The 25678-nt window shown below is 37.1% G+C and overlaps 1 protein-coding gene and 1 non-coding gene across 4 annotated transcripts in view; both read right to left on the bottom strand.

Moving 5' to 3' along the window:
• Positions 1-25678, bottom strand: part of DMXL1 (Dmx like 1) — a 173490-nt gene that overhangs the window by 93761 nt on the left and 54051 nt on the right. For all 3 annotated transcript variants that reach the window (XR_004031469.1, XM_030818105.1, XM_030818110.1), the window contains exons 11-19: positions 21934-22187; positions 21140-21824; positions 20929-21050; positions 11086-11175; positions 10373-10475; positions 8058-8177; positions 7544-7765; positions 4651-6333; positions 3029-3136 (exon numbers count right to left, since the gene is read on the bottom strand). Coding sequence is in view for 2 of the 3 variants with exons in the window: in XM_030818105.1 (XP_030673965.1) it covers positions 3029-3136; positions 4651-6333; positions 7544-7765; positions 8058-8177; positions 10373-10475; positions 11086-11175; positions 20929-21050; positions 21140-21824; positions 21934-22187 (3387 nt within the window). In the remaining variant the exon portion in view is untranslated. The remainder of the gene's footprint in view (positions 1-3028; positions 3137-4650; positions 6334-7543; positions 7766-8057; positions 8178-10372; positions 10476-11085; positions 11176-20928; positions 21051-21139; positions 21825-21933; positions 22188-25678) is intronic.
• On the bottom strand, positions 16345-16451 carry LOC115831786. The gene has a single exon (XR_004027283.1). It is a non-coding gene; the product is annotated as a U6 spliceosomal RNA (small nuclear RNA).

The following is a 25678-nucleotide window of genomic DNA, read 5'->3' as shown; positions in this document are numbered from 1 at the left end:
CTTTTTTCTCAACAGAAGGTCTCAATAGTGGGCTGAAAATATTCAGTAAATTATGCTATAAACAGAGGTGCTGCCATTGGGCTTTGTTGTTCCACGTGCAGAGCACAGGCAGAATAGGTTTCACATAATTCTTAAACATGCTAGGATTTTCAGAATGGTAAATGGGCATTGGCTTCAACTTAGTTACCAGCTGCATTAGCCCCTAACAAGAGTCAGTCTGTCCTTTGAAGCCAGGCACTGACTTCTAACTATGAAAGTCCTAGATGGCATCTTCTTCCAACAGAAGGCTGTTCCATGTACTCTAAAAATCTGTCCTTTTGTGTAGCCACCTTCATCCATTATCTTAGCTAGATCTTCTGGAAAACATGCTGAAGCAAGTGTTGAATGACTTGTAGGAGATTCAGCATGTAATCCAGAAGACCTAGCTTCACCTTGTACTTGTAGTTTATGGAGAAGCCTTCTTTCCTCAAACCTCATGGACCAACCTCTGCTAGCTTCAGACTTTAATTGTGCAGCTGCCTCACCTCTCTCAGCTTTCATGAAATTAAGACGAGTTACAGCCTTGTTCTGGATTAGGCTTTGGCATAAGAGAATCTTGCGGCTAGTTTGATCCATCTAGACCACTCAAACTTTCTCCACATAAGCAATAAGGCTACTTTGCTTTCTTATCATTTATGTGTTCAATGGAGAACGTTTAGTTTCCTTTGGACCTTGTCCTTTGCATTTAAAATTTGGTAAACTGTTTGGCACAAGAGGCTTAGCTTTCAGCCTGGCTTGGCTTTCGACATGCCTTCCTTACCAACCTTAGTCATTTCTAGCTTTTGATTTAAAGCGAGAGATACGCAGCTCTTCCTTTCACGTGAACACTTAGAAGACACTGTAGGGTTGTTAAACTATCCTAATTTCTATATTGTTATGTCTCAGTGAATAGGGAGGTCTGGGCAGAGGGAGAAACACAGGGGAATGGCTGATCAGTGTTGTAGCCACAGTACACACAACATTTATTGATTAAATTCATTGTCCTACATAGGCGCAGCTCATGGCACTCCAAAACCATTATAATAGTAACAAAGATCACTGATCACAGATGATAGAAAAAGTTTGAAAGACTTGGAGAATTACCAAAATGAGACACAGAGACATGAAGTGAACACATGCTGTTGGAAAAATGGTGCTGACAGACTTGCTCAACAAAGGGTTGCCACAAAGCTTCAATTTGTAAAAACTGCTGAATTTGCAAAATGCAACCTAGCAGAATACAATAAAAAGGAGTATGCCTGTATACACACTGGAGCACCAGTCAGCCTTAAAAAACGAAATCTTGTCATTTGCAACAACATGGATGAACCTGGAATTACAGTAAGTGAAATAAGCCAGTCATAGACAAATATTGCATGATCTCACTTATCTGTGGAATCGAATACAATTGAAATCAAAGAAACAGAGAATAAATGGTATTTGCCCAAGGCTGCGGACAGGATGAGAAGGGAGACATTGGTCAAAGGGTACAAAGTTTCAGTTAGGAGGAATACATTTTTGATATCTACTGCACAGCATGGTAACTACCTTTAATAATAGTGTATTGTATATTTCAATATTGCTAAGAGAGTACATTTCAAATATTCTTACCACAAATATGTTACATATCTGAGGTGACGGATATATTTCGCTTGACTTAATCATTCCACTTTGTATACATATATCAAACATTACTTTGTACCCTATAAATATATACAATTTTAATGTGCTAAATTACAATTTAAGATTTTTAAAGAGAATTTGGCCTGGCAAGGTGGCTCACGCCTGTAATGTTCAGCACTTTGGGAGGCCGAGGCAGGTGGATCGCTTGAGGTCAGGAGTTCAAGACTAGCCTGGCCAATATGGTGAAATCCCATCTCTATTAAAAATACAAAAATTAGCCGGGCGTGGTGGTGTGCGCCTGTAGTCCCAGATATTCGGGAGGCTGAGGCAGGACAATCACTTGAACCCAGGAAATGGAGGTTGCAGTGTGCGGAAATCACACCACTGTACTCCAGCCTGGGCGACAGAGCAAGACTCTACCTCCAAAAGAAAAAAAAAACTAAAAAGAATTTGATTTAGAGTTTTCAACTTTACTTTTTTCAAAGCTATATGCAAAATGAGAAAAAGAAAATAAGAGAGAGAAACAAAGAGACAGAGACAAAAGGTACGAGCAAGAGACTGAGACCAAGGAGCAGAGGCTAAAAGGCTAAACTGCAAAGTCACAATAACACTTTTTAAACCTATAGTTCCAATAATGCTGAAAGCCAGCTCTATTTCTTGAACTTCCTGGGAGATGAGCCAAAAAACATGCTGTTTTGTTTAAGTGAACTTAAGTGAGATTTCTCTTACTTTGAACTCGCTAACACAATGTTATTTTCTGGTACCTACAATAATCGTTTAATATGAATCTATTAAGTTATGCTAAGACAGTTCAAAGTCTAAGATAGTTCAAAGTAAGAGAACTAACAGTATCTGAAATACAGCACTAAATACAGAATACATGAAATATACTAAACTAATATCTGAAATACATATTTTATCAGTAGTTTTAAGTGTGGGTAAATTTACACTTTCAATATTCTGTACTCTGTGAAACATTTAAAATTTGAGAATGTATTATAACAAAAATGTTATTCAAAGTTTGGTGGAAAAACTGAATTTAGATAAATGTCAAAAAAAAGGAGAAAAAAGACAATCTAAAGAAGAAATTAAAGAAAATGAAACAATACTAATTTGCCTTGAACATATCATGCATTTAAAAACGTAACACAGAATATCCCCAGTATCTGTTTCTTCATTAGCTCCTTTTGCCTACCATTAAAAATTCCCATGTTTTAAGCAAAGAAGATTATGAGGAAATAAACATTTTAACAAATAAAGGAAACTTAAAATGTGTTAAATTTGTCATCATGATCATGTTTGGGTAAAAACAAGTTTAAAAACTCTCAAGTCTCTCATTTTCTACTCGCTTTATTTCCCTTTAATAGATTATTACTATCAAAATCACCTTGGTGAAGGAGTTGAGCTCGATAGGCTGGAAGGGAAGTTGTAAGAAAGGTATGGAGTCGAACAGCCAAAAGAAATTTTAACCCGCATTCATCAAGAGTTTCTCCACCTGCAATGAAAGAAAGGGGAAGCAATGTATTAAAAAAAAAAAAACTGTAAGCGAAAGAACACCAAATATAGGCATATAATATTCTTAACCTGACCAAAAAAGAGTTATCAGTCTAAAATATTTTCTAACATTTATCTTCTTCTACACAATTTTACATTACAGAAAAAATAGTATAAACAATTGGAAAAATAAAAAGAGAATAAAGAGAATCTGATACTCTTTATAATCTGACCTCTTCTGATTGAAATCGTATTTAAATTAAAATGTGACTGATTTTTGAACAGTTTAACCTTTTCTGTGGCACATGTACAGTATTATCTTTAATCAATACGGCTTGTTTGAATCATACATCCACCCCAGTAATCTGCTGTTAACACTGGAAGAAAAAGTTCTATGGTGGGAGGGCCTGATATTTTTTCCTTGAAGCAAAAACTAAAAACATAAAACACCTATAACATATTCACATCAAAAATAGTATCTACTAGTAATATCTATAAAAGTGTCAAGATTCATAACCAATTTAATTTTTCTTAAATTTAATTTTTTTTATTAAATTTACCCTATATTTTCCTTTCAAGTTTCGTTCAAAGGGATACTGACATATATATGGTCCACAAGGCTCAATTTGTTCATTTCAGAACCTATTTGAGATTTTATGGGAAACCGTTCATAACTCAGCAGTATTTTTTAAAAAATGCTCTCTGGGTGAGGAAAAGACCCTAATTACATTATGCTTTTCTAGGTAGGAGCATACACTAATGCTAATTAAAAAAAAAAAAACTCAATGTTTTAAAAACCAAATTATAATTGTTAATAGTGGATTATTACAAAATGAGGGGAAAAAAACCCAGAAGCCACCTTTTATTTTTAGGTACCTAAAATAATTGTTTAATAAGAATCTGTTAAATTTTGCTAAACCCAGAAAGATTGAGTTGGATCTTTTATACTATTAAGCAGACAATTAGTAAAAATGACCGGCATAACAAGTCTTTGTGCACTTGCTCATAGTACTATGATTTACGGGATAAACAGTGCATATTAAGAGTTTGCTGTTTATGATACTCTTGCGGGGAAAAAAGTTAAAACTGTTGTGAAGGTAGCAAAGATGTTTCCAAAAAAAAAACCTTCATGGTATTTTCTTTTTTAAGAGACAGGGTCTTGCTCTATTGTCCAGGCTGTAGTGCAGTGGCACAATCAATTCACTGCCACCTCAACCTCCTGGGCTCAAGCATCATCCCACCTCAGCCTCCTGAGTAGCTAGGACTATAGGCATGAGGCATCACATCTGGCTAATTTTTTTTTGTTTTCATAGAGATGGTGGTCTCAACTATGTTGCCCAGGCTGGTCTTAAACTCCTGGGTTCAAGTGATCCTCCTGCCTCAGCCTCCCAAAGAGCTGAATTTACAGGCATAAGCCCCTGTGCCTAGCCAATGGCATCATTTTAATAAAAATTATTTAAAATTATTTTCTGTGAAAATAAGTAAAAATGTTATCAGTATGGAGTTTAGTTTTACCTTGGCTTCTGTCTCGGCTTTCTCCAATATCAGTGCTTGTAGTTGCAATTGTATCTGCTAAGGCCATCAAAGACATCTGCTCCATCCGGCTGAGTCCTGGTAAACTGGAATGAAGTAAGTGGCCAGAAAGAACCTGAGCATGCTCAGGTCCAAAGTAAGTCGGACTGTATTGTGAAAGGTCAATAACTCTAGGCTTTGTATTTTCTTCATCTGTCTCTAACATATGAGTATCAGTCATTAGAAGTTGAGTCTGAAAAAGCTCATCATAACTTTCTTTTGACAATTGGTTTGATTTACTTAAGGTACTCTCATTACTAGATTTCTCCAAAGATGAGTAACAGCTATCATCATCTGCTGCAAGTAAGGCATATAAAGGAAGTGGAGGAACAGAATCTATTTCTGTGTAATCTGTATTTTCAGCCTTGTTGAATGCCTGGGGGTCTCTGGTAGTGCTTCCACTAGCACTGATTGTGAGAGACCTAAGGCGGCGTTCATGATTAGATTCAGCTTCATTCACAGCCACAACTTCCCCAGCAATGCACTTAACAAGATGGGACAAGATGGCCTTGGCTCTCCGAACTTTACCAAGATCCATGAGTTCCAAAAGCTGCAAGGGATGATACTGAGGTAGAGTCGGGGAAAGCACATGAGCTGCTTCAAAAAGACCTGAATCTTCCATATCCACTGAAGGATCGAATGCAGTTTTCTTTCCACAGATTTTCTGTGCAAGACTGGTCATGGATCGAGTCAGAGTTTTCTTTGGAGGATGTAACCCAGAACTGGAGTTACTCTGTTTTATTAAACTTGTTATAGATGGAGTGCTCCCACTGTACGAATCTGTTATAACAGGTTCTTGTTTAGAAGATGGCTGCCATTGGGAATACACATGCATTTCACAGTCCATTCCTACCACAAGGATGCCATCCCGGACCCATGATAAAGAAACAGGGAAAGGTGGGGAGCCATCTACAGAAGAAACCAGGTCCACACTTCGTAATAGTACGAATTTAGAAAGGGGCACAACTTTGGTACTCTCCCAGAGAGGAAATGCCAGGCTTTCCTTACCAGTTTGGTCTTGTACCTTGCCAGCCAGGGGTCCATACATAAAAAGTTTTGATCCAATTCCTACAGTCAGGATATGAGAACCATCTTCTCTAGACATCCAATCTAAGTGAACTAAATGCTTTGTGTTTGATGTGATATTCTCTTTACTAGATAAATACATCTCTTGTTTATTATAGGCCACTAAATTGCTATCAACACTAATGCCAGAATCCAATACTGTGCTTAACTCATCCAAATGAATTGTCTGTTCAAGGACCCAACATGAACCTCCTGTTGACTCACATTCAAAAATACTTACATGCATCACAAAGTCCTGGGAAGATCTACTATTAGATGAAGGCTGCTTATAAGCTACTGCTAAACGATTTGTATGTGCACAGCTAACTTCTACAGGCCTACCAGGTACAGTTATACTACTATTGCTCTGAAGTCCATCTTCAATAAGTAATGGCCATTCTTCCCAAATGTATGCAAGATCAATTTTTCCATTCTTCGATGTGGCAGATTCTCCATCTGTTACTCTGCATCTCCAGAATCTTACTTTCTCATCTGAACATGAAGTTGCCAATAAATAAGGAGCACTGCATGCAGGATATATAGAAGATGAACTCAGATGTCCTAAAATAAAAATAATCCATTAACAAAATGTTAAATTTGGTTAAATACTGTTTTTATGTACTTACGATTTTAGTCTTTTTGTATTAACTACTATTAAGAACATGACAGCCTATATTTATTTAAGTTAAGAAGGGGCAGCAAGAATAGTAAGAGGCTTTTAATGACATCAGAAAGGTATATAAAAAGAAAGTATCACCAAAACCTAGAGTTCAAAGGGAACTCTGAGATAATTTACTTCAATTCTTGAAGGTTAAACATCTTGGGCCTAAATCAAACAACTTAGGCATAGGCAGAATTTAAAAACTTGAATTCTAGTTAATCCAGAATTTGTTTCACAGCTCTTTGCTAGTTTTATACATTATAAACCTATTTTAAAGGTATCAATGCATTTTTTTTTTAATTTGTCAACACTCACTGGCTCCTTCTCTTTCACATTTTTCAATATAAATGTGAATGGCCTATGTTTACTTAAGTACTGAATGGTCACTTTACAGGGCCCTTCATGATCGAGGTATATTTGCCGTAACAAATGCTGAGAAAATTCCTAACTACAACTTAACATTTGCTTAGACTTGAAGTAATCATGCACTATTAGTTTCCTAAAACAGGAGCCTTGATTTTTATTTTTGATGAGTATTCTTGATACTCCAGAACAGTGGTTCTTGACCTTGCATAAGAATCACTTTAAAGGTTTGTAAGACCGGGCCCCATCCCAGAGTTTGAGATTCGGTAACTCTGGGGGGCCCAAGAAATGGAGTGGCCCATTTCTAACAAGTCTCCAGGACACTGATGCTGCTGGCCTGGGGACACTTCGAAAACCACTGCTCTAGAATAAGGACAATAAATATATAGCAGAAACCACACAATCAGAATCACGGCTCCAGGCAGCTATTGCCAATACCATCAAAGTTTGCAAATAAGGTACAACTTGGTTACCATCTCCGCTCTAGAAACTGTCCCTTTGTCTTTCCAAAAAGACAACGAAAATTTGTTTTAGAAATCAATATTTAAGACTAGAGCTGGCTGATAAATGTCAGAGTAATCTGAAAACATAATGAGAACTGTAAGTCTTCAATTTAGGGTACTTGAATATATTATTTCCATTTCTGGTTCTGTGTGGATTTAAGAGGTAGTTGCAGCACCTATTTTTAAATACCTGGTAAATACTCATGTGTTACAAAATTAGCCTCTTTTCATAAAATTTACAAACCTGCTGATGGCTTAATACTTATTATCTCAACTCCTTCTGGTAAATGTAATTCTTGGCTATAAACCATTTCTGAAAACAGAGTCAACTTGCTGGTACTCTGGAGATTTGCTCTGCAAGCCTGATACTTTTGTGAAAAAGGAGATAGGATCTTCTCTGGAGAAGAAGAATAATGTTCTTCTGGTTGCCAAACTGCTTCGGATAATTTTGTATCTACTTTTTCATCTACAAAACATAAGAAAAGAACCAAAAGCTGAGGCAGGGGAACCCTATAAATATTACGATTGCTACATTTTACAATCCAAAACTGCCTTGTAAAAGACAAAATAGTAAACATATTAATGTGATTCTTCACAGAAAGAAAATAAGAAAAGCTTTTTGAATTAATTGAATAATCTACAGTTATCACCATTTAATGAGAATGGCTTTAAGAAATATGTCCCAAATCCTCTAATTTTGTGTAATTTGTTAACTTACGCCTATTAAAGTTACACAAACACACACACAAAAGACTCACCTAATGAGACAGGAATTGACTTTAGATGTAAATTCCACATGTGTAACAGTGAACGGTTGTCTTGAGTGCATTCTATTACAATTAGGTAGAACTTCTCAGAAAATCCATTAGGTGAGCTGCCTGTTGGTATTAATGATATTTTTCACTGTTAATATGTGTAAAAGAGACAACTTGCTAAATATGCCAAGTGAAAATAATTGGACTTTAAAAAAAGAAAATTAAAAACTTTTACCTAAGGATTCAAACACAAGTGGTATTATAAAATATATTCAAATCCTTTACCACAGGAATTTGCATTAACTTAAAAATTTTACAATAATATGTATGCTATTTCATGTTCGAATTGATACGTTTAAAGTCATCATCATCAAATTGTTCACAAAGATTAAACCATAAGAAGTAGGAAATTTCTAAACAGATAGGAACTATATAATATATACTTCAATTCAACATATCATAATGAAATGGTGGTGCCAAACATTTTTCAAATGAATAGGTTCTATAACGGATGACTTCATGATATTTATCCAATGGTAAACTGTAAGTTTTCATTATAAAACATATCATTCAAGAAAATTTGTCTTTGCCCAAATTGCATAAACAGCACACGAGTTGCTCAAAATAAACATATCTTTTTAAAATACATCAGAAAAATCAATGATTTATTATTGCCTGAAAAACCTTTTTAACAACAGATTTTAATCCAAGCTTTCTTCATTATAATCTATTATTCACTATGTGCACAATTAGGTAAATGAAAATTACATTATAAAAACAAAATAAATCACAGAACATGTAAAACACGAGAAAGCAGGTATTATCAGAGCACAAAGACTTTGCCCTTTTATAAATTTGCATAGGAAAAAAATAAAAAAAGGTAACCATAAATGTTTTAAATCATCTTGTATTGAGAGACTAAATGAAAAGGTAACTGTGGTAATGTATTCTAAGTTAGGCATCCGAAATACAGAAATTAAGAGAAAAGGATTAAGATTATAATAAAAAATAGAAATCAATCCTAGTTTTGATAATTTCACTAACAACAAAAAATGCTCCAATAATGAACATACATGTAAAACATTTTTCTTCTTCATAATAGAGCAAAAGAAATGAAACCATAACACTTAAGGTATTTTCTAGGAAACTCTAATAATGAACATAATAGTTTTTGGGTAAAAGTAAAAATTTCCTGAATATTTTAAGAAAAATCTTAGCCTTCAAGAGAATAAAAACACATTAAAAATTGAAGAATCTGAAAAAAGAAAATGCTAGAATACAAGAAGAACATAGAAAAACTCAACCTTATGCAAATGAGAGTAACTTCTTTTAAAAGTTTTAGAGACTTAAACTGTTAACAATATTAACATGTTCATTAATATTTTAATATGAAAAGGATAGTTTTGTTTATACAGTAAATAATCTTATCTCTTGCGCCTGATATCTTTAATCCCCATTTTTAGCATACTTCCAACATGTTCAGTTTTTAAAAACACATAAATAAAGTGTATTTGCACAGCTCATTAACTCAGGGAAAACTGATAGAAGACTAAAAGCAATGGTAAGAAATTAGATGTCAACATAAAAGTGCAGAACTCTAAGGAGTACTTCTCATAAAAGAAGAAAAATGGAAAAGGTGGCAGAAGGACATGATGTACAAGAGAAGAAAAGAGTCGGAACAAATGGAGAAGATATTTAACATATGAATCTTGATAACTTCTTTGTGCAATGGGCACATACTGTAAAATTGATTGTGATATTCAAGAATGCCATTTTGGAGTTTGGTTTGGCTCTGTAATCTCAAGTGATGACCAACAGATCTTAGCTTTATTTTACTCAGTGTGCCTTCATGTAAAGTAATAATTTACGTTGACAAGAGGAGTTTAACATTTTAAAAACTGTTTTATTATAAAAGCATTAATTAAGACAATTAGTTTTTAAATTAAGGACCTTCTAGCTTGAAGTTTTAAGCTACTTCTTTAAATTATAAATTTTCAAAAGGCAGGAGGTCCATAATATCCAAATGGATGGGTAGGACCCCATCCATGCAAAAACCTCTCACATGTTAATAATAAAGCATTTCTATTATGCAGTTTAAAAAACATACAACCAAGATGCCCCTTTAATTTTGTTCATATTTATTACCTGGTTAAGAATAAAAAGATACTCATACTTATGATGAATATTTAATAAACAAACCTACTCCAAACAATTTTTACTTCAAATAGATAATGTAAGGCATTTTACCAATTCATCTTTATTAACTGCCTAACATACTGTACATAGTATTTCTCATTCCATAAACAATTCTTCCTTACCTGCATTAGATAAAATGCTGTCTTTGCCAAGGCTTTTCTTCTCAAGGTTATTCAAAATGAACTCTTCTTGAAAAACATGAAGCAGTTGGGTTTTTCTGCCATGCTGAATATAAATAAATATCAACATAAGTTGACCTATGTGTTATTTACCTAATGCTAAATAGCCAGAAAAATAATACTTCATAATGAGATATTTAAAGGCAGAATAAGACGTCAAAAGTTCAGCAGAACGTAAGTGTGTGGCACCTCCATTAGATTAAACAGATGAATATAAAAATTTAGGTCAAGATGATTTGCTTTCATTACAATGAGTCTTTGTAAGTAAGAAATAATATCCACCAATGTTTTTAATTTAGCCACAAATTGGAACCTAGTTTTCAGTGATTTTCATAACCACGGATGAGGAACCTAACACCACTTTATTAAATCTAATGGTAATATGATAATATTAATATTTATAATATGTTTGAGTCAAAGTTTGAAAATTTATTTGGTTGTGAACATCGTAATGAGGATAATTTGTTTTCTAGTTTGAAGTCTAGGAAGTAAAATATACAATAGTATGTTATCTATTATGTGATGAGTTAATTACTGAATCTACTTTACCTGTAAATATATAGCAAATTTTCAAATTACATTAATATACAGATTTTATGCAAAATGTTTTCATAAACTTTTTTTTAATATACCTCCCCCCAAAAATTAATACTTACAAGTTTGGTAATGGGATCTAACGCAATAATGCATCCTGGCCTGGCTGTTGATTGTTGACTGACAATGTTAAAGACTTCACCAACGTATTTCTGTTTTTTTAAAAAAAATTGATAATTTACTAAACAATTCATATGCAAATAAGAGTAAATAACAAAATTTCAGGCATAACAGATAAATAACAATAAAATTCAAGTGGGCCTAAATATAGCCCCTTTCAACTATAAAAATGCTAGGTCTTTAGTCTTTATAGGAATTAACATACGAATGAAAAAGCATTACAGCTCAGTTGGTACAGAGAAAAATAAAAGCAATGCTTGGTAACTGTTAAGGAAAAAAATTACATCCATAAATGTGAAAAATTGATATAAACCTCCTGGAAATGTTCTAATAATTAGTGCTTTTTAAACATTAATTTTGAGGTAGGAAGGATAGAGCTAAAGAAACAAGATTACATACTATTCAAATATGCCGATTTCTTCAGCCATTTATGTCCTGACTGCTTTAGTCAAGGTCACACTGCTAAATTCAGTAGTCTATTTTCAAATCTTTATCAGACTTGCTTTATCAGCAGTATCTGATCTTGGTAATCATTCCTTCTTCCTCCTTGAAATACTTTTTTTCTTTTGCCTTCCATTATACACCACATTCACCCTTGCATTTCCACCCTACTTTTAACACAGCATTCCAGCATTCAATCTTTAATTTTTTTTAAGTTTCATTGTAGGTTTGGGAGTACGTGTGCTAAACTCACGTCACAGGGCTTTGTTGTACAGATTGTTTCATCATCCAGGTACTAAGCCTAGTACCTGATAGTTATTTTTTCTGGTCCACTCCCTCCTCCCACCTTCCATCCTGAAGAAGTCCCCAGTGCCTGTTTTTCCATTCTTGGGGTTCATGAGTTCTCATCATTTAGCTCCCACCTATAAGTGAGAACATGCCGTATCTGGTTTTCTATTCCTGTGTTAGTTTGCTAAGGATAATGGCCTCCTTAAAGAATGGCCTCCATAAAGACGTTGCTTTATGAATGCCAGCTCCACCCACGTTCCTGCAAATTACATCATTTCATTCTTTTTTATGGCTGCACAGTATTCCATGGTGTGTATGGACCACATTTTCTTAATCCAGTCTGTCACTCATGGGCATTTGGGTTGATTCTATGTCTTTGCTATTGTGAATGATGCTGCAACGAAATTTGCATGCATGTGCTCTTACCATAGAATGATTTATACTCCTCTAGGTACATAGCCAGTAATGGGATTGCTGGGTCGAAAGGCAGTTCTGTTTTTAGCTCTTTGAGGAATCACAGTACTGCTTTCCACAACAGTTGAACTAATTTACACTCCCATCAACAGTGTGTCAGTGTTCCCTTTTCACTGCAACCTCACCAGCATCTTTTTTTTTTTTTTTTTGACTTTTTAATAATAGCCATTCTGACGGGTGTGAGATGGTGTCACATTGCGGTTTTTATTTGCATTTCTCTAATGATCAGTGATATTGAGCTTTCTATCATATTTGTTGCCACATATGTCTTCTTTTGAAAAGTGCTCACGTCCTTTACCCACTTTTTGATGGAGCTGCTTTTCTCTTGTAAATTTAAGTTCCTTACAGATGTTGGATATTCAGACCTTTCTCAGATGCACAGTTTGCAAATATTTTCTCCTATTCTGTAGGTTGTCTATTTACTGTTATGATTGCTTTTGATGTCTTTGTTATGAAATCACTGTCCATTCCTATGTCCAGAATGGTATTGCCTAGATTGTCTTCCAGGGTTTTTAGAGTTTTAGGTTTTACATTTAAGTCTTTAATCCATCTTGAGTTGATTTCTGTATATGATGTAAGGAAGGGATCCAGTTTCAATTTTCTGCATATAGCTAGCCAATTCTGCCAGCACCATTTATTAATGGAAACCTTTCCCCATTGCTTGTTTTTGTCAGGGTTGTCAAAGATCAGATAGTTGTAGGTGTGTGGTCTTATATCTGGATTCTCTATTGTGTTTCATTGGTCAATGTGCCTGTTTTTGTACCACTACTATGCGTTTTGGTTACTGTATTCCTGTAGTATGGTTTGAAGTCAGGTAACATGATACCTCAAAGCTTTGTTCTTTTTTTTTTTTTATGATTGCCTTGGCTACACAGGCTCTTATTTTGGTTCCATATGACTTTTAAAATAGGTTTCTCTAGTTCTGTGAACAATGTTGTTGGTAGTTTGATAGGAATAGCATTGAATCCATAAATTACTTTGGGCAGTATGGCCATTTTAATGAAACTGATTCTTCCTATCCATCAACATAGGATGTTTTTCCCATGTGTTTGTGTCTTCTCTGATTTATTTGAGCAATGTTTTGTAATTCTCATAGTAGAGATCTTTCACCCTCCTGGATAGCTGTATTTCTAGGTATTTTATTCTTTATGTGGCGGTTGGGAATGGGACTGTCTTCCTGAACTGGTTCTCAGCTTAGCTGTTGTTGGTGTGTAAGAATGCTAGTCATTTCTTGTACATTGATTTTTGTATCCTGAAACTTTACTGAAGCTGTTTATCAGATCTAGGAGCTTTTGGGCCGAGACATAGGGTTATCTAGATATAGAAACATGTCATGTACAAACAGTGATAGTTTCACTTCCTCTCTTCCTATTTAGATGCCCTTTATTCCTCTTTCCTGATTGCTCTCGCCAGCACTTCCAATAATATGTTGCATAGGAGTGGCAAGACAGGGCATCCTTGCCTTGTGTCAGTTTTCGAGGGGAATGCTTCCAGTTTTTGCCCATTCAGTATGATGTTGGCTGTGAGTCTGTCAAAGATGGCTCTTATTATTCTGAGATATGTTCCTTCAACACCTAGTTTATTGAGAGTTTTTAATATGAAGGAATGTTGAATTTTATCAAAAACCTTTTCTGCATCTACCGAAATAATTATGTTTTTTGTCTTCAGTTCTCCTTATGTGATAAATCACATTTAATTTTTGTATGTTGAACAAAACTCGCATCCCAGGAATGAAGCCTACTTGATCACTGTGAACTAGCTTTTTGATGTGCTACTGGATTTGGTTTGCCAGGATTTTGTCAAGGATTTTTGCATTGATATTCATAGAGGATACTGGGCTAAAGCTTTCTTCTTGTGTGTGTCTGCCAGGTTTTGGTATCAGGATAATGCTGGCCTCAAAAAATTAGTTGGGGAGGAGTCCCTCCTCCTCAATTTTTTGGAATACTTTCAGTAGGAATGGTACCAGCTCTTCTTTGTGCATCTGGTGGAATTCAGCTATGAATCCCTCAGATCCTGGGTTTCTCGGTTGGTGGGCTATTTATTACTGACTCAATTTCGGAGCTTGTATTAGTCTGTTTAGGGAATCAATTTCTTCCTGGTTCAGTCTTAGGAGGGGGTATATGTCCAGGAATTTATCCATCCCTTGTAGGTTTTGTAGTCTGTGTGTATAGAGGTATTCGTAGTAGTTTTTAATTATTGTTTTTAAGTCTGTAGAGTCAGTGGTTAACATCCCCTTGGTAATTTCTAATTGGGTTTATTTGGATTTTCTATTAGCTTAGTTAGCAACGTATCTATCTTACTAATTTTTTCAAAAAGCCAATTCCTGGAATTGTTGATCTTTTGAATGGTATTTTGTGTTTCAATTTCCTTCAGTTCATCTCTCATTTTGATTATTTCTTATCTTCTGCTAGCTTTGGGGTTGATTTGTTTTTCCTTCTCTAGTTCTTTCAGTTGTTAGGTTAGGTTATTAGTTTGAGATCTTTCTGACTTTTTGATGTGGGCATTTAGTATCATAAATTTCCGTCTTAACACTGCCTTAGCTGTGTCCCAGAGATTCTGGTATGTTATATCTTTATTCCCATTACTTTCAGAGAACTTCTTGGTTTCTCTCTTAATTTCACGATTTACCCAAAAGTCATTCAGGAGCACGTTTTTAATATCCATGTAACTGACTGGTTTAAGCTATTTTTTAAATCCTGACTTCTATTTTTATTGCACTGTGGTCCAACAGTGTGTTTGGTTCTTCTGCATTTGCTGAGGATTGTTTTATGTCCAATTATGTGGTCCAATTTAGAGTATGTGACATGTGGCAATAGAGGAATATATATTCTGTTGTTTTGGGTGGAGAGTTCTGCAGCAGTCTGTCAGATACATTCGGTCCAATGTTGACTTTGGGTCCGGAATATCTCTGTTACTTTTCTGCCTCGATGATGTGTCTAATACTGACAGTGAAGTGTGGAAGTCTCCCACTATTATTGTGTGGGAGTCTATGTCTCTTTGTAGGTTTCTAAGAAGTTGTTTTTTGAATCTGGGTGCTCTCGTGTTGGTTGCATATATATTTACCATAGTTAGGTCTTCTTGTTGAATTGAACCCTTTACCATTGTGTAATGCCCTTCTGTGTTTTTAATCTTTGTTGATTTAGAGTCTGCTTTGTCTGAAATCAGGATGGCAACCCGGCTTCTTTACGATTTCCATTTACTTAGTAGATTTTTCTCCATCCCTTTATTTTGAGCCTATGGGTGTCATTATATGTGTGAGGGGTCTCTTGAAGACCACACACCATTGTTTTTTTTTTTTATTTTTTATTTTTTTTTTGAGAAGGAGTCTCGCTCTTTCACCCAGGCTGGAGTGCAGTGGCACGATCTCGGCTCACTGCAGGCTCCGCCCTCCATGGTTCACGCCATTCTCCTGCCTCAACCTCCCCCGTAGCTGGGACTACAGGCGCCCGCCACCTCGCCCGGCTAATTTTTTGTATTTTTAGTAGAGACGGGGCTTCACCATGTTAGCCAGGATGGTCTCGATCTCCTGACCTCGTGATCTGCCAGCCTCGGCCTCCCAAAGTGCTGGAATTACAGGCGTGAGCCACCACGCCCGGCCCATTGTTTTTCTTTTTTAAATCCAGTGTGCCACTCTATACCTTTTACGTGGTGCATTAAGCCTGTTTACATTCAAGGTTAGCACTGGTATGTGTGGATCTGATTGTGTTATTGTGTTGTTAGCTGGTTACTATGCTGGCTTGTTTGTGTGGTTGCTTTATAGTGTTACTGGTCTGTGTATTTAAGCGTGTTTTTATATTAGGTGGTAGTGATCTTTCCATTCAATATTTAGTACTCCCTTCAAGACCTCTTGTAAGGCAGACTCCCTCAATATTTGTTTATCTAAAAAGGATCTTATTTCTTCTTCACTTAGGAAGCTTAGTTTGACTAGATAGGAAATTCTTGGTTGAAGACTTTTTTTTCTTCAAGGATGTTGAATATAGGTCCCCAGTCTCTTCTGGAGAAATATGGAAGACTTCACAAATTTGCATGTCATCTTTGCACAGGAGCCATGCTCATCTTCTCAGTATTATTCCAATTTCAGTTTACGTGCTGCTGAAGTGAGCACACATTCCATCTATTACTTCTTAAGATGGTGTCTCTCTCTGTCGCCCAAGGCTGGAGTGCAGTGGTGTGATCTTGGCTCACTGCAACCTCTGCCTCCCAGGTTCAAGCGATTCTCCTGCCTCAGCCTCCCAGGTAGCTGAGACTACAGGTTCCTGCCACCACATCTGGCTAATTTTTATATTTTTAATAGATGGGGTTTCACCATGTTGGCCAAGCTGGTCTCAAACTTCTGACCTCAAGTGATCCGCCTGCCTCGGCCTCCAAAAGCACTGGGACTACAGGCATGAGCCATCCCTCTTGGCCTAACACTTCTGTTTTCTAACTATAGTCTCACCCTTGACAGTCTCACCCACTTCCACAACTTCAAATTTATATACTGACAACTACTGCATATTTTCAGGCCAGACCTCTCTCTGAACTCCAGATACTAACCTACTATGTCTTTTGGATGTCAAACAGGCATCTCAAAATTAACATGACCAAAGCCAGACTCTTGAATTTCCCTGCCCCTCAAAACCTGCTACTTCTACATTCTTCCACATCTCAATTCACAGCAATTCTATTCTTCCTAATATTCAATCACAAACCTTGGGAGTCCTCTTTTTTTCTCACACACATACCATATCCAGTCCATTCACAGCTATTCAATGTTCTAAACAACATCTTGAATTTGGCCATTCTTATCATCTCTGTCATTACCACTTGCTACATTCTAAGCTCCTTTTTTCCCTCTCCTGGACTACTGTAATTGGTTCCTAAATTGGTCTCTCTAGATCTACTCTGGCATCTCATGTCTAATCTATATAGCCACCAGAGGAATCATTTAAAACCTAAATCATTTCATACCTCTTCTATAGTTTCCACGTTATTCAGAGTAAAAGCTGAAGTTACCACAATGGCCTATCCGGCTTTATATGACCTGGCCAGCCTAACTTTCTGACTTTATCCCTGACTATTTTCCACCTCACATGTTCTGCTCCAGCCACAGTGGCCTTCTTGCTGTTCCTTTACATACTGTATTAGTCCATTTTCACACTGCTATAAATAAATACCTGAGACTGGGTAATTTTAATGGACTCACAGTTCTGCATGGCAGGGGAGCCCTCAGGAAACTTACAATCATGGTGGAAGATGAAGGAGAAGCAAGCATCTTCTTTACAAGGTGGCACGAAAGAAAGCATGCAGGGGAAACTGACACTTTTTAAACCATCACATCTTGTGAGAACTTGCTCACTATAATGCAAACAGCATAAGGGAAATGGCCCCATGTTCCAATCACCTCCTACCAGGTGCCTCCCTTGACATGTGGCAATTATAATTCAAGATGAGATTTGGGTGAGCACACAGCAATAAACCATATCAATCCACCCAAGCACCTCCCAAATCCCCTTTTCACATTTCAAAACCAATCATGCCTTCCCAATAGTTCCCCAAAGTCTTAACTCCTTCCAGCATTAACCCAAAAGTCCAAGTCCAAAGTATCATCTGAGACAAGGGAAGTCCCTTCTGCCTATGAGCCTGTAAAATCAAAAGCAAGTTGGTTACTTCCAAGATACAATGGGAGCACAGGCATTGGGTAAATGTTCTGTTCCAAATAGAAGAAACTGGCCAAAACAAAAGGGCCACAGGCTCCATGCAAGTCTGAAACCTGGCCAGGCAGTCATTAAATCTTAAGCCCCAAAATATCCTTTGACTACATGTCTTGCACCCAAGGCACACTGACACAGGGGTGGGTTCCCATGGCCTTGGGAAGCTCTGCCCCTGTGGCTCTGCAGGGTACAGTGCCTGTGGCTTCTTTCACAGGCTAGTGTTGAGTGCTTATGCTTTTCCAGGCACATGGTGCAAACTCAGTGGATCTACCTTTTTGGGGTCTGGAGGATGGTGGCCCTCTTTTCCCAGTTCCATGAGGCAGGCCACAGTGGGGACTCCGTGGGACGCTCCAACTCCACATTCTCCCTCTGCATTGCCCTAGTAGAAGTTCTCCATGAGGACCTCACCCCTGCCGCAGACCTCTGCCTGAACATCCACCAGGTGTTTCCATACATCCTCTGAAATCTAGGTGGTTGCTGCCAAGCCTCAACTCTCATCTTCTGCACACTCACAGGCCCAACACCATGTGGAAGCCGCCAAGGCTTGGGGCTTGCACTCTCTGAAGCAACAGCCCGAGCTGTACCATGGCCCCTTTCAGCCATGGCTAGAGCTAGAGCAGCTAGGAGGCAGGGCACTGAATCCCAAGGCTGCACAGAGCACCTGGGCCCTGGGCCTGGCCCATGAAATCATTTTCCCTCCTAGGCCTCTAGACCTCTGATGGGAGGGGCTGCCATGAAGATCTTTGACATGTCCAGGAGACATTTTCCCCATTGCCTTGGCTATTAACATTCAGCTCCTGGTTACTTATGCAAATTTCTGTAGCCCTGGAATTCCTCTCCAGAAATGAGTTTTTCTTTTCTACCACATGGTCAGGCTGCATATTTTCTAAACCTTTATGCTCTGCTTCCCTTTTAAACCTAAGTTAACATAAATTTCAATTTCAAACCAGCTCTTTGTAAACACATACAACTGAATGCATTCAGAATAAGCCAGGTGACCTCTTGAATGCTTTGCTGCTTACAAATTTCTTCTGCCAGATTACCTAAATCATCTCTCTCAAGTTCAAAGTTCCACAGATCTCTAAAGCAGGGCCAAAATGCCACCAGCCTCTTTGCTAAAGCATTAACATGAGTGATCTTTGTTCCAGATCCCAGTAAGTTCGTCATCTTCATCAGAGACTACCTCAGCCGGGACTTCGTTGTCCATATCACTATCAGCATTTTGGTCAAAACCATTCAACAAGTCTCTAGGAAGTTCCAAACTTTCCCACATCTTCCTCTCTTCTTCTGAGCCCCCCAACTATTCCAATCTCTGCCTGTTACCCAGTTCCAACACCGCTTCCACATTTTTGGGTTATCCTTATAGCAGTGCCTCACTCCTGGTACCAATTATCTGTATTAGGCTGTTTTCACACTCTATGAAGAAATATCTGAGACTGGGTAATTTATGAATAAGTTTAATTGATTCACAATTCTACATGGCTCAGGAGGCCTCAGGACTTACAATCATGGTAGAAGGCAAAGGAGAAGCAAGCACCTTCTTCACAGGTGTCAGGAGAGGGCACATGTGCAGCGGAAACTGCCACTTTTAAGACCATCAGATCTTGTGAGAACTCCCTCACTATCATGAGAACAGGATGGGAGAACTGCCCCCATGATCCAATCACCTCCCACCAGGTCCCTCCCTCAACATGTGGGGAGTATAATTCAAGATGAGATTTGGGTGGGACACAGAGCCAAATCTTATCACATACCAAACATGCTCTGGCCTTGGGATCTCTGAACTAGCTGTCCCTTTTCCCAAATCACTCTCCCTTTAATAAATATCTACATATTTAGTTCCCACATCTCCTTCAGATCTTTACTCAAATGGTACTTTTTCTGTGAAATTTTCCCCGACCAGCAACTTACTTGGCAATTCCTAATTCCCTACAACACTGTTTCTATCCATAGTATTTTTAATTAATAAATTTTTATCTGTTTTCTTCCTATCTCCCTTCACCAGAATATAAGCTCTATGATACAAATTTTTACCTTTTTCTTCACATCTAAATTCCCATTACTTAAAAATGCCTGATAAATAGAAGACCCCCCCCCAAAATATATACATTTCTACTGTAATACTATATACATGTTTTGGAAAGCCTTGTGTTCCGCAAAATTATGCATTAAAATTAACTTACAGAAAAGAACAGGATTGGAACAGATCACTGACATTTATGCAACTCTGTAAGCCGAGCATTAACAAATACATTAATTAGTAGTCACGAAGATGGCTTGAATCTCCTAAATAGAAAGCTTGGTACAGCTGAAGGCTGCCTCTGGGGATACCAAAAGAAAAATCGCCAAAACCAGAAAAGTGGAAATGCTTGCTTGTTGGATGTTCTAAGACAATGCAGTTAGAAGGCTGTTATTAGGTGGGTATGAGAACAAATGTGGCCTGTCATAAGGCAAAAGCCTTACAACAATACTGAAAGAACTCTTGCCTGAACTGTAACCAAGCTAAGGGCTCTTTCTTTTCATGTTTAAGATTAAAATTCTATTCCTGCTGTTCCAGCTCCTCCTGCCTATAAAATAATTGCAGGGGGGCCGATATAACTTCTACATTATACCGTCAATAGTCTTCATTTATCTATGAGGAAAGAAGTGTTATAGAAACATATTACAGGAGACCAGACTCTACTTTCTTTCAAAGAGTGAAAGAAATGATTTCCTTTTAAAGGAGCTTTGAATCATTACAAGAGTACAATACAAATGTGAAAAAATAAAACAAAGATACGAATGCTTATTACAAATTATAGGTCACAATTGTAGAACATGCCCAATAAATATAAACTATCTAAAAACATAATATTATATACTTAAGCTGTTTTAAAAGACATTACTTACAGAAATTTCAGGGTTAGAAAGCTCAGATAAAAGTTTCTTAGCATCAATAACTGCTTCATATAATCTCAGATATTGTCCATCACTGGCTACAAAGCATGCACTAGGAGAGTTGCAGTATGCACCTAGAAAGTATTTACAAATATTAAAATTTCACCCTTTAATGATAATGTCAGCAAATCTAAATTACTGTAATAAAAACCAGAATACTTACCCAGACAATAACTGGGTATAAGAGTGGGCAGCCATGCCACATTGGAAAAGGCAGAAACATGAAGAGAATTAATCCGGGCAAGCTCAGAAACTCCTCCAGAAAAAGACAATGGCCCAACTGGGTCAACCCTCCAAAGAATAAGCTCACTGTAAACTGCACTGGGATCCTGAAATGCCACGTCAACAGTGCTTTTATTTTGTTGTGTCAAAGAGCATTCTTCAACATTTAGAGAATCAAAAGGTTGCTTTGGGTTATCAACATCTGGTGTCCTTAATGCATTATGGTGTGATGTTGTCAGCAATAATGGTAATACTGAGTGGCAAGCTAAATCATTAAGATGAAAACGATGACCACAATATCTGGATTTGTGGGAAATACTGAGAACAGTAGAAAAAGCAGATTCCTCGGCAAAACTGACCAGCCACTGATTCAGAGAACCATCGGCGTGTTTTGAAATCATCATAACATTAGGGGTAAAAATACTTAATTTTAAACTATTAGATGATTTATTGTGACCAGAAGAAATAAGCATTGATGTGGAACGGGTGAGGCCAGAAGGTTTTTGTTTCCCCTGCTGAATAGCCAAGTCAACATTCTTGGTACAGGCATACATCATTATGCTTTTACAGAGAGAGTTTGCATCACCTGTGGGGAAAGCTACTGGAATTCTGGAAACAAAGGACACCTAGAATTAAGAAAGCCAAGTGTTAGGACATATAAAATTATATAAAGAGGTATTAGAAAACAGTACCCACATAAACAAGGAAGTAGCTCTCCAGAAATAATAGTAGTACCTGTACTTGACGAAACATACCAGGCTGGTATTCATCCAGCCAATCCACATGCCAAACTAGCAAAGAACCATCCATGGGATGAATACTAAATAGCATATCTGCATTTTTACTCCATTCAGACAGAAGTACTTCAATCTGATGATCAATGGCAGCTGACGATAATGACGTAAAACTTGAGTTTGGTACCATTTTATCACAGCCTAATTCCTTCTTTTCGGGATTTATTTTCGAATCATCAACACCATCATCCGTGTCTATAAGCAAAAGAGTTCATGAACCAAGTAAATACAAACAGGTTATTACTATAAATTAAGAATTACAGAGCTTCTGGATAGCTGAACACATGGAGATTTCACCCCTAAGGAGAGCATGGAAGCTCCATACCCCTGCCGCCATACCTCACCCTACACATCTCTTTATCTGTATCCTTTGCAGTATACTTTATTATAAACCAGTAAACGTAATGCTTAATGATAATGCTCCAGAGCATACTTTCTTATCTACTTTTGCCCTTGCACAGATGAAAGGAGAAAACTTGGACTTTCAAAAAATAAAAGTATCATTTGTTACTATAACACCTACCAAGTAGTTCAATTTAATCGTTTACCTTTGGTGGTGAGTTTCATAGCCAGCAGCAATGCCAATATAGGACTAACTGTCAACCCAGAAAAGGGACTTGCTCCATTATTTGAACAACTGAGACAAATTGTGGAAGTTTCTTTTTTTTTTTTTTTTTGAGACGGAGTCTTACTCTCGCCCAAGCTGGAGTAGGGTGGCGTGATCTCAGCTCACTGCAACCTCTGCTGCCCGGGTCCAAGCAATTCCACCTCAGCCTCCCAAGGAGCTGGGATTACAGGTGCCTGCCACCGTGCCCAGCTAATTTTTGTACTTTTTAGTAGAGACGGGGTTTCACCATCTTGGTCAAGCTGGTCTTGAACTCCTGACCTTGTGATCCACCTGCCTCGGCCTCCCAAACAACTGGCATTACAGGCGTGAGCCACTGCGCCTGGCCAAGCTATGGAAGTTTCTTAATCTGACAGTGGTATATGCACCTTATCTTCATTATAACAACACAAAATCAATCCAGCAATCTATAGACGACAATAATACTTTTATTAACCATGTGCTCAAGAAAGGGGTCTCTTTCGCCACCTTATAATAATAAAGAGCCTATAGATATAATTTATAGCCAGATCAATTGTTACATATTCTAGTGTACAGCCTTCTCTTATTTAGTGAGATCTGGGGATATCACCAGAATGGTTCAATCTATCACAGCCCCCAAAGAGTTAGTCCAGTCATCAAATACGAATGAGATTCTATTTAGTGGATCAGCATCAAACTGGTACTTTGATCCCCTTGAGCCATTAAGTATTGTACAATATGCCCAGATCTGCATAATGAAGAAGACTCTTTTTATTTTGAAGAAGTATATATTTTTCTTCAGATTATGTTTTATTTCTTTGCCTTGAGTGTGAGGAACATAAAATGCCTTAGTAAAAGTAATACAATTAGTACAAACACACACACAAATAAACATCTTTATAAATGGATTCAAGATGAAAAACATAACAGTTTTCATATTAATAAGAAATGGGCTCTGCATTAAAAGTAGCTTTGCTCCAGGAATACAAGGTCACTGAAGTTCACTGAGTAATCAGTAGCCATACAGGACTGAGTCAGCGGATTACTGGTAGAAGACCTAATATTAAACTGGAAAATAAGTAAACTGGCTTCTCAATGCAGATGTTCTATACTTAACCACTCAGCTAACCTTTAGTAACACACACTACTTTTCTGTACCTCAGTTTTGCTCATGGTAAAAAGAGGGAATTGGAATTGGAACTAAAATTGGGACTGAGTTTTTAAAATATATTATTTGAGTGTAATTTGTACTTTCTTGAAAGCACCAGGTTTATCCAAACCTCAGTATGCTACATTAGTTATCCTCTAGGTGTATGGACTTGTAACTGGTATGGCATCTTAAAAAAACCATTACAAGGGAATGCATTTATGGTGCCAATTTCCAGGTTTCCTTCAACACCTTAGTAATAAAAAATAAACTGTATATCAACTTATCAATACAGGTAAATATGTATATTCTTTCCTCTTTCAAAAATCCCAGTCCCTTCACCCTCCCCCAATTCCTGGTTAGCAATATAGAGCCTTTCTCTGAAGAGATACATTTTTTTTAAGTTTTGACTGCTTACCAGATTTAAAAAGTAGGTCAAGATATACAAATCAATAAGAAAAAAAAATCAGCAGGAAATTAGATAAAGGGTATTAAAAGGCAAGCCACAGAAGGGCAAAAATACAATAAAAGATATGCTGCTTAATTTGCATCAAGAAAATGCAAAGTAAAACAAGATGTCCATTGTCCCCTTTTTGACTGGCAAAAAAAAAAAAAAAAAAAGGTAATACAATGAAAACATGCAGTGTTGATAAGGATGTAAAGCATATATTTAGATACACTCAGAGGAAGTATAAACTGGTAAAACATTTCTGGAGGGCAATTTGTCAGAAGTTATTGATATTTAAAATTGGTACACTCCCTGGAAATTCCACATATAGAAATCAAGATTATAGAAAAACTCACACAAAAAAGAAAAAGACAAGTCATTGTACCTAGAATAATGAAAAACAATTTAAATTAATTTAAATGTCTATCAATAGAAGACCTACCTGTTAGACATTTCTCTTAGACATGGAATACTCAGCAGCCGTTAAATACAATGAAATGAAAAACTACCCATTACTGACTGAATTGAAACAAAGCACAGGCCGAGCATGGTGTTTCACGCTTGTAATCCCAGCACTTTGGGAGGCCCAGGTGGATGGATCACCTGAGGTCAGGAGTTCGAGACCAGCCTGGCAAACATGGTGAAGCCCTGTCTCGACTAAAAATACAAAAATTAGCCGGGCGTGGTGGCGGATGCCTGTAATCCCAGCTACTCAGGAGGCTGAGGCAGGAGAATTGCTTGAACCCGGGAGGTGGAGGCTGCAGTGAGCCAAGATTGCGCCACTGCACTCCAGTCTGGGTGACAGAGCAAGACCCCATAAAAAAACAAACAAACAAAAACAAACAAACAAAACACAAAGTGCAGAACATTATTTCCGTATAAAAATGAACATCCATAGTACAACTTTTAAGTGTCTATATTTAGACGTTTGTATGAGCACAAGAACAGAATCAAACTGGAAGGATACTTATCAAACTTAACAATCTGGAAACTTTATAACTCTGTGTACCTGTTTGATTTTTCTTCCCTAATGATCATAACAATCTTGAAATTAAAAATTAAACAAATTAAAACAAAACTTTAAAAAAAAAACAAACACATTTATGAACGACAGACTGTCACACAGATGGCTAGCTGCCCACCACAGTTTCTTACTTCCCATTTCTCAGTATATAAAGCCTACAGAGTCAGGAACTACACGCACCCTGTGACTAGTTCTTGCCACCTGAAAGACAGTGTAAGTGATACGTGTCAATCAAGGTAGTTGAAAAATAGCTACGCTCTCTTTCTCTCTGCCTCTCTCTCTACACCAACTGAAGGCCAAAGGCAGAGAAATTTAATGTTCTAGTTCCAATGCTTCTCAAACTTTAACGTACATACAAATCACCTGGAAATTTCATTAAATTGCAGATTCTGGTTTGGTGGGTCTGTGTGGACCTTGAGACATGCATTCTAACAAGCTCCTGGGTAACACCAATGCTGCTAGTCTACAGACAGTCCTTTAT

The sequence above is a fragment of the Nomascus leucogenys genome, chromosome 2, assembly GCF_006542625.1.
Source record: "Nomascus leucogenys isolate Asia chromosome 2, Asia_NLE_v1, whole genome shotgun sequence".
Lineage (NCBI taxonomy): Eukaryota > Metazoa > Chordata > Mammalia > Primates > Hylobatidae > Nomascus > Nomascus leucogenys.
The sequence above is the reverse complement of the archived record's forward strand: the minus strand, read 5'-3'. Positions and strand labels throughout refer to the sequence as shown.